Genomic DNA, 9949 nt, shown 5'->3' with positions numbered 1-9949 from the left:
CCTTCTAATATTATTCACTTTCCATACCAAAGTTTCTACTACTAAATTTCATTTGTGTAAAAATACATATGGCCTCTTCCATTGAAGCCGGAGGGCAGTGGACAAATGTTTAAAGCGGTTAAAATCTTGACGACGAGGTAAAAAATTTCTAGTTCCCATTTTATTAAATTAAATTAATTTTATTTATTTATATTTTCTAGCATTTTCAATTTCATTTTTTAATAGATTATTCAAGGCAAAACAAAAAAAGTATGCATTTCCGACTTCTCAATATTTATCTGGATGCAAACTGTAATATTACACTCAAATGCACTGTACACAAGCATTAGGCTTATACAATTAACAACATTGAAATTGATCCAGAAAGAAGTTCTGGCAAAGTTCTACCCATCATGTGAACTTGGTGAAGCAGTACGCAAGAAAATCTACAAGTTGCACAAAATTAAGAAATTCAAAATATCGCTGACATATTGCAACTGCAGAGCACCACTCTACATTCCTGTTTCTGTAAATCACAAGAGATCATGCATAGACAGAAACCCATTCGTGAAAACACAATCTTACAATTGCAAATCCAAGAGATGCATACTGTAATCAACATGCATGGGTTCCGAGGCCCCACTTGCATCCTACATTCCGTGTTTGTGCTCTTTCTCCTCAATCAAACTCTTCTGCTCTTCCTCTATGGTGTTCTGCAACTCATCCACCTGCAAAAACATCAAATACAACCAAAATTAAATCTAATTTCAAAAGGTTTCTACTGCTTAACGCAAGAAACATAATCGAAAATTGGGGAATGGAACAGAGCCGCATACCACATGCAAGAGCAGAGCAAACTGCTTCTTTCGGAGCTCCAGCATCCTTGAACTTGCCGTGTTCTCTGCGTCCAAAGTGGCAATATCTTTCTCTAAATCGGATATGATTTTGAGCGTTTAGGACCGAGGCGGTTGTGTAGCGATCATTTCCTGATCGCCGCACACTCCTCCTTATGTCTTCTTTCGATTTTACTCTCCTCAAGCTGCTTCTTCAGCAATTCAATTCGGTCTGCTCTTGCACTATGTGCCGATTAATCTCCTCCCTCAACTCGTCGAAATTGTGCTTCTCTCTCAGATTCGCATCCACAACCGCTTTGCTCTTGAGGAGCGGAATCTTGAAGGTGCTGAGCTCTTGTAGGAAAGTTTTGGCCAGCTTGTCGCAGTCGCCATAGTTGTCCTCGTTCTTGTCGGGCTCGACGAATAGGGATGTGAACGTCTTCTGGAGCTTCTTCAATGGCGGTTGGCCTCTTGTGGTTGTCATTCGAGTGAGAAGTCTGTGCTTGATGATTACGTCATCTTCGAGCGGCCCGAACGCGTAGTGCGCCGCCACGCCACGGCCTCTCACCCACACGCCCCTGCATTCACTCCTCTTTTTCTCTTCAATCACTCAACCTACATAATTAATTTGTTTTTCAATTTAAAATTTTACAAAGCATTTTCACCTATGTTCTTCCTCTTCTCTCTCTCCCCCATTCCTCTTGGAGTGCGTAAAAAAAAAACTATGTTCTTCTTCTATCTCTGGTGTTTCACTTCATATTCAGTCACTCCTTCAACACCCACACATCATATATTGATTTCTCTCTGTTTTTTTTTTTTTGGCTTAATATATTTAACTGAATGTGAAGAAGGATGATACTTTGTGATAATGGAATGGCAGGAGAGATTCCTTAGATCTGGAGAAGAAATCAATACATGGTGCGATTTGACTCCCCAAAATCGCACCTTCACTGTTCCCTGACAGACAGAACCCAAGCTCTCTCAGCTTCACCATTCCAAATTTTCCAAAACTGCCCAATAGATATAATAAAATTTGAAGAAAAAAGGAGGAAAGAGATTCCTCATATCTGGAGGAGAGAGTGACGCCGGAGAAAGTTTTTCTTCCCCAAAACGTATACTGTTCCTCCACAAAGCCGAAGCCAACCCAATATTTCTCAACTCCACCATTTTCAAATTTTCCAGATCAATACCAAGTGTGGGTTATGAAGGATTACTGATTGAAGAGAAAAAGAGGAGATTCAAAACAGGGGTTAAAAATTAGGTTGTAGCTCCATCTTGCAAGATAGTTATTCTCCCTGTATATATGTTGAATCTAATTGGGAAATTTTCGGGATGATTTCGGCTTTATTTATTTATTTACTTTTCATATGAATATATTGTTAAGTGACTTCTATCTCTCTACCATGAGTCCATGACTCCCACCATTAGTTTATGACTTTTTTCCACATTTAATATTATTTTCTATTAGTATTTTTGTAATGGGACGCGTAGGCAGGGTTGGGGAATCGCCAGTTCAAATATTACTAGCATGGAGGTGGGGAAAAGAATGAGAACCACATACCCAGCCCCCGATTCACCTCATTTTTATCCCTACCTCCGCACTATTTAAACCCACCAAGAATCTAAATCCAAGATTTTTATTTTTTGGGTAGAAACATATACCAAGTAGGACCACAATTTTGGCCAATTTAAATTCACTGGTTGAGAATAAGTCTTGAGAAGAAAAGAAAAAAAAAATACACCAAATATGCAAATTATATATATGAGCATCGTTATAACAGATGCCTGAATAAAAAAACACAAATAAAAGCTTTTTGCATAAGGAAAAATGAAGTAGTGGAATTACAGCACAAGTCATTTTGGAGTTGATTGACTTGTCCACGCCCCAATTAATGTCAATGTCTCAAATAGGGCTTCACTAATTAACCTACTGAATTTATTACAGCATTCGGAATTTAGCCTAAGAAAAATAGCATTTAAGTATAAATAGATGTCTCCCAACCATGTTCAAATGCTTCAGTCGGTAAAACGCGCGGTTAGGCTTTCGGATGACGGAACTCTCCTCCCCAATAAAATTTGGATCTGATTATAAAGACTGTCAAAATTTGTTCTACTTCCAGAGTGATTGATTGATACAACAAAAGAAGATTTACAAGACCACACTAGTACACACACATCCTGCATATTTGCATTTCAATTGAATTTAAATATAACGTAATAGGATAAGTATTCTCGTCCAACCTAATAGGATAAAAAACTGAAGCGAAACCATGAATGTGTGGAAAATCTACCAATTATATGACAGGTTCTTGAATTGTACTAGTTAACCATCTATTGGATCGTCAATCTAAAATGTATATGATAATGGGAAAGTGAACTAATTGTTGGAATTTTAAAAGGTTTTAAAAATTTAACCGTTTTATTTATTTAATTATTTTGGCGGTTTTATTTTATTTATTGTGGGGGTTATAAATATTTAATATTCAGGTTTTATTTCTGGTTGGTAAAAGCTTTAATTTTTTGGTTGGTGAACTTTTATGGTTGGTAAAGGTTACATGTTTTTGGATGCCTATAAAAGGCCACTCCTCCTTCACATTTGAGTATACACAATACACATAATACACACAAAACACACGATATATACAATACACTATCAGAATATCACATACACATTCTCATTCTCTCTACTTTTACATATATTGTCTACTTTATATTATTATTATTTTGAGCAATGGTTATGTGACTTGGATACCTATATCTGTCTGTGAACGTGCTCATAGCGGATCTTGAGTTTGTGTATAAGGGGTCGTATCTTGGAGTCTTGTAGACCGTCAGTACCTGCACGTAGGGAGGCTACAAAGGCTTTAGGACAGCGTCTTTGACGTGCTTCACCGTACCAAACTCACTTTCTTACTTATTATTTATTTTCCTTTACTTACCTATTATTTTGTTTTCTTTAATTTTATTATACCTTCAAAGCTTTCCAATTTGTTTATATGTTATAAATGTTTTGTATTTGGCTTTACGAAAAGAGGAAAACTATTATTTTTTATAACACTAATAACATGAATGAATTAGAAATATGTAGAGGTAACAAAGAGAGTGAATCATATGCTAAAATTTTTGCATACAAAAAAAAGCAACAAATTTGTTTGGGGACGTAGAGAGTACTTTTTCGATTTCAAACAGAATGTTATATGATAATAAGGGAAGAGTTAGCAATGCCAACCTTTCAATTCTTCCTTTGAGGCACTGGATTCTTTGCCAAAGCTACCAATACCGCTTGGTCCTGCCTCATTACAGTACTGTTCACATGTTCGCTTAGTGATGGCACCTTGTACGTTGTCTGATTTGTCAATATCACAATCTGTAACGTCCTCATAAAAAGAATTCTTTCTGTTGGAATATTGTTTCATTGTTCGGCTGAGCTCTTCCCCGTCTTGTTCGTACAGTATGCGAACTCCACACTTCTTCACCTTCAAACACGTCTTCCTCTTCACCCTCCTATTCTCTTCTTGATAAGTTGTTTGGACTTCAAACTGAAACCGAATCTTACGATCATGGCATTTCTCCCTCCAATAGGTCCCAAGTCTCCCGGTAAACAAACTTTCCCTAGACAGGAGGATCAACCAAAGGTGATCGGACGCCACATCAGTGACATCACTAAAAGAAGCCATGGTCACATGGGCGTTTAAATCAAAAATGACGATTGTATTACGTTCCGTAGCTGAAATTTCTTCAACAGGTACAAATAGAGAACAAAAAGCAAACCCCACCCACTTGCTATTAGAATCCGAAGGTAGTGTCTCAATTACTGAGTCTCCCACACTTTGATTACTGAACCACTCAGGAATTTCACTTCCAGGAATTACAATTCTGAAGTCTTTCAATGAATGAGGAATTTCCTGCACCAAAGGAAGGATATAAATAGTACTACGTACACAACTAAGGAGGGAAGGAGGGACAGAGGGAAGTACCTGAAGGAATTTCTTCAGCATTAAATATATTCTGGAACTGGAACCTTGATGATCAACCAAACTGAAGCAGTTGAAAGAATAAATAAAAATGGTACTTCCACTGCACATCGGTGTTGGATCTGGGAATATTTTTAAGGAAGTACAATTACCCGTCTTTAAAGAAAAAAAAATTTGTCTGGTTGATGGAAGGCTTGGCAATTTTTGAAGCCTTTTGCAATTCTTCAATGAGAACGAACTAAGCTTAGAAAGCCCACTGATGCTTGCAGGAAGGCTAACAAAATGGTTTCCATCAAGATTTAATTCTTCTAAAGAGGACAATAATCCAATATCTTCAGGTATTGCTCCTTCACAAAGATTGCAGTCCTTCAGATTTAGATGCTTCAAAAAGCGTAAATCTTTTAAGGAAGCAAACACCAGACTCACAGGGTGGGGATTCTTGCTTGGAAATAAGCCAAAAGTGAAGAAAGAATGCCATGATCTAGGCAGTTCGATATCTTTCACTGGAACCAGGGAAGAAGGGGGATCTCTCATAGAAATTCCACTCATATCAAGCTCCTTCAAACTCGCCATGGAATGTATATTTGATGAAGGCATTTGCTCAACAGCAGTGAAGTTTAAAGAAAGCTTCGAAAAATTCTTCATTTCTCCCACAAATTCTGGAATCTTTTTCACTTTTGAGCACCCAGAAAGATCAAATGTTTCAAGAGATTCCAGTTCTACTTCACTTGGGAGACTCTTAATGCTTTTACAGTATTTAAAATTCAAAACTCTTAGTCTTTTGAGAGAGGCAATGGATGGATGAATCTTAACAAGATTAGTACAACCTTCAAAAACCAGCCTCTCAAGATTCTGAGTACCTGTGAAATCTGGGGTCCTTGTCAAGTTCTCGGAGTAACTAAGATCAATAGATTTCAACTTCACCATGTACTGTACAAAACATGAAAATGGTAGATTAAATTAATAAACTTCCAAGAACCGTACAATTTATTGAGATTGAAAAGAAATAGCTTGCAAAGTCTTACCTTTGTTCCATTCCAAAGGTAATCAATTTTGCTATGCTGCATACGAAGTTCAGCAAGCTCAACAGGTTGAAAACTTGGTGGCAGACATTTGGAGGGATACCAACTCCACTCCAGAATCCTTAAGGAATTGGGAAGATACTTTGGGCCCAAAGAAAGGCGCAAATTATTAATCTTGAGCAACTTTAGTTTACACATCTTAGTGAATGCTTCAGGATTCCAATGTGCCGCTTCAAATTCACGCAAGCATAGGACTATGCCTTCAATGGTTTCCGTTCCCTTGTAAATAGGAATGAAAGAAAAGTTAGTGTCATAATCAAGTCTCTCTTATCGTTATTAATGGAATTATGGTATGTTATCCAAGGCTTTGGTATTTTACTTTTTGTGCAACTTCTTACCGTATTGTTCGTGAGTACATGAATGATGTCACTGTGAAGCCACAAGCGACTGCGACCACCTGGCTCGTCAAAAGACTCTTGACGAACAATCTCCCATGCCATTTCTTGTATCAAATCATGAATGGACAGGCGCGTGTTTGAAATAGACAAGAGAGATTTCTCAATAAGAACATGTATCACAATACGAGTGCCAACAAAACCACAACTGTCTAGCATTTCAATCACTTTTTCCTTGCCATAAAACTTATGGAAACATGCAACATCAAGAAAAATTTTCTTCTGCATCTCCTCTAGTCCATCATAGCTTATTTTCAACATTTGAAAAAATTTTCTGTCAGGAGCTTGCTTCAGTTTATCTAGTGCACTCTTCCATTCATCTCGACTTCTTTTATACAAAAAAGACCCCAAAGTTTTAAGAGCTAATGGAAGACCTCCTGCGTAGTTTATGAAATTTTTAGACAGTTCAAAATAATCTTCTTCGAGGTCGTCTTTTCTAAAGGCCTTCCTACTAAAGAGATAAAGAGCTTCGTCTTGGGTTAATGGCATGACCTTATATACTTTCTCTATCCCATGTTCGACAAACAAACGTTCATCTCTAGTTGTAATGATGATTCTACTTCCCAAACCAAAGCAGTCTTTTTCTCTGATCAACATTTCCAGTTGGTCTGATTGATCTACATCATCAAGAACGAGAAGAACCTTTTTATTACATAGACACCTCTTTATCATAGTCAATCCACTATAAGCATCATAAACTTGTATATTTTTTTCCCTCAAGATATTGGAAAGAAGCTGTTTCTGTAAAGGAACTAGACCATATGTTGCATAAACCTCTCTGACATTTGCGAGAAAGCTGCTACCTTCAAAATTCTGAGAAATTGTCTCATAAACTAATCTAGCAAGGGTTGTCTTACCCATTCCGCCCATCCCCCATATCCCAACAAAGCGCACATCATTTGCGTTTGTATCTAAAAGCAGATCTATTTCCTTTAGTTTAATATCAAGTCCGACCAATATCTCCGAGGAATCTAACAATGAAAATGAGGGATGCACTTTATCCCACACTGCATCAACAATTTTTTTGATAAGCTCTGTATCATACCTAGAAACAGAAGAAGAAAAATCATCAAATCAATGTGTCAGTCGTTGAATATGTCATAAATAAAGTGCATGGCAAATTCTGAAACGCAATATTTTTTAGTCAAGGCTTATTAGCTATGTGTCAGTTGTTGCTTCATGCTTACCTATAATCCTTTGAATTCCACCCAGCGAGATTAGCAACTATTTTTAAAGCATTTCTCCACTCAAGCACCTCCTCTCTGTCTTCCCCACAATTCCTTTCATGGTTAATGACGGCTGTCCCAAAACTCCCCCGTTGATGCCGTACATCAGAGGGATCCACATCATAAAAGATTGGGAAAATTCTCTCCTTCTCTTTCATGGACTCAACAATATGGGTTAGTTCACGCAAACACCAACTTGAAGAAGCATAGTTTGTTGAAAGAACTATGATTGCAAACCTTGATTGTTCAATCGCGGTGAGGAGCTCTGGATTGATATCTGTCCCTCTTTCAAGATCTGGATCATCCCTGAAAGTTCTAATTCCTCGCCAGTCCAACTGTTTGTATAAATAGTCAGTAAAACCCCTGCGAGTGTCTTCACCCCTGAAACTCAAAAACACTTGGTATTTCCATGGACAAACTGCAGTAGCAGAAGTGAAGGCCCTTTGGCTGCTCAATGCCATTGGAAAGTGGTTCCAAGAAATCTTCTCTCAGCACCGGATTGCAGAACAAGAATGATTAGAAAGATGAAAATTCAATGGCACCAATTGAAATATGGAAAAGAAAAATCAGCACGGAGAGAGGTGCCAGTAAGGCAAAGACAAAGATAATAATGAAACTGAAAAACAAAATAAAATTAGTGTTGAAAGGGGCTTCAGCAATGTTTCTTCATGGTGTGTTGCGAGGAAAAGCTGCCTTTGACATTAACTAATGAAGAAGAGGATGATATGTATAGAAGAAGACAGAGGAAGTAGTTGGAGTTGGAGAATGGCGCCATGACACAAACCAATGTTGTTCTTTATTTTGTTTATATGAAAGGCTGATGATAAGTAGATAAGTTTAATTAATTTTGTGTTATTGTCGTTTAGTATATTGATTTCAGTGCCTGCTACTAATTTAAAATTTTCCCCAATCACAATTCACCGTACTTAAATAATATGTTAAACTCAAGTTAAATAATATGTTAAACTCAAACAGGGGAGTATACATCAGAGAAGACATGGATTTCAAGCAGGGGTGGCCCTAACATAGTGCAAGTGGCACTATTGCACCGGCCCCGAAATATTTTTACTTTATATTATATATTTTAATATTATAAAAACTGTATCATTCTATTCATATTTTTATTCTTTTTTCATTATAACAACAAAATTTAAAATAGTTCAAAACAAAAACAAAGAAAGACAGAAGCATATGAAAAAAAAAAAACAAAGGGGAACGATCCAACTAAACTAACAACATTATATATCATCACACCCAAAGAAAACAAAAAAAGGTACTTTCTTCCACTCAAAACAAAACCCCCAAAAATAAAATAAAAATTCATGCCTTTTTCTTTCTCTTGAACTTTTTTTTTTTGACCGAACATACTAATATTTAACTTTATCAAATAAAAACGTTTAAAAAAATTATAAATTTGATTTGTGATTGCGTTTGTTACACAGGACTGTCTTGGCATGGACTGTGCTTATGGACTATCTTGACTTGGTTTGGCTTGGTCTAAGTTGGATAATACTTATCCTGCGTTTGGTGTATGCTTGGACTAGGACTAGATTTTTTTATTTTTCAAAAATATCTATATACATGTATATATGTATATTATAATATACATATATATGTTATATATATATATATCTATATATATATTATAATATACATGTATATATGTATATTATAGTATACATGGGTATACAGAGAGTTTCCATTAAGGGATCCCTCAAATAAGTTTATTTGAGGGACACCCCTTGTAGGCCCCACTCCGGATTGTATTTCACTAATTCAAACCGTCTATTTTGTAGATACTCATTCAAAGATCATCCCTACAAAAAATCACTTGAATCCAATATCATTTGACCACTCAATTAAGTTATTGAAATTTTAGCATTTTCTTGAAGTACCGTGTTCATTGATTTTGTAAGACACAATTGGATGTCGAAACGGTTTCCGATTTGTCTAATTTTTTGTTAGGATGATCTATGAATGAAGACCTAAAAAATAGATTGTTTGGATTATTGGGAAAAAAATTGTAGAGTACCCTAAAGGGCGTCCCTCAAATAATTTTATTTGAGGGATCCCTCAATAGAAGGGGACTGCATGGGTATAATACATATATATATGGGCAGTCCTGATCTCTTGGACCACAAGAGTCCAAGAGATTGTGGTCACTCACCGTTGGATATTAATCTAGTGGCTCAAAAAAATTTCTTAAAAGGAGTTCAAGATTGAGTGAACCGATGAATTTACATCCGACGGTGAGTGACCACAAATTCTCTAGGACTCTTGTGGTCCAAGAGATCGGGACTATTTATATGGGTATGTTATTAATAAAAAATCAGATACACGTATTACGTGATCATTGGTATTATATATGGAAGTAGTGTACACGTGACTTAGATATAGTGTAAAAACTATGTACATATCTATAGACCCCGGATCACTGGACCATTGAATTCCAGAGATAGA

General features: G+C 36.5%; 1 protein-coding gene and 1 pseudogene across 3 annotated transcripts; both read right to left on the bottom strand.

The window, feature by feature from the left end:
* On the bottom strand, positions 262–1806 carry LOC18767920 (annotated as a pseudogene).
* Positions 2601–8156, bottom strand: LOC18766532 (TMV resistance protein N). Of its 3 annotated transcripts, none has more exons than XM_020553861.1 (6): positions 7451–8156; positions 6207–7308; positions 5812–6087; positions 4790–5716; positions 4042–4717; positions 2601–2894 (listed from the first exon to the last, which is right to left on the bottom strand). In XM_020553861.1, the coding sequence occupies exons 1-6, from the start codon at positions 7948–7950 to the stop codon at positions 2773–2775; spliced, it is 3603 nt and encodes a 1200-aa protein (XP_020409450.1). In that variant the 5' UTR covers positions 7951–8156; the 3' UTR covers positions 2601–2772. The 3 variants fall into 3 exon arrangements, with proteins under 3 accessions (XP_020409450.1, XP_020409451.1, XP_020409449.1); XM_020553862.1 differs by having other exon boundaries at positions 4042–5716; positions 7451–7650; positions 7727–7838; XM_020553860.1 differs by having other exon boundaries at positions 4042–5716.

Source organism: Prunus persica, chromosome G8, assembly GCF_000346465.2.
Source record: "Prunus persica cultivar Lovell chromosome G8, Prunus_persica_NCBIv2, whole genome shotgun sequence".
Lineage (NCBI taxonomy): Eukaryota > Viridiplantae > Streptophyta > Magnoliopsida > Rosales > Rosaceae > Prunus > Prunus persica.
The sequence above is the reverse complement of the archived record's forward strand: the minus strand, read 5'-3'. Positions and strand labels throughout refer to the sequence as shown.

Excerpts from the sequence above, each read along its gene's own strand:
- LOC18766532 (XM_020553860.1), bottom strand. The coding sequence starts at position 7,950 with ATGGCATTGAGCAGCCAAAGGGCCTTCACTTCTGCTACTGCAGTTTGT. Across the intron at positions 7,309-7,450 it reads TGGAATTCAAAGGATTATAG|GTATGATACAGAGCTTATCA; the intron begins GTAAGCATGAAG and ends TTCTGTTTCTAG. Across the intron at positions 5,717-5,811 it reads ACCTTTGGAATGGAACAAAG|TACATGGTGAAGTTGAAATC; the intron begins GTAAGACTTTGC and ends TGTTTTGTACAG.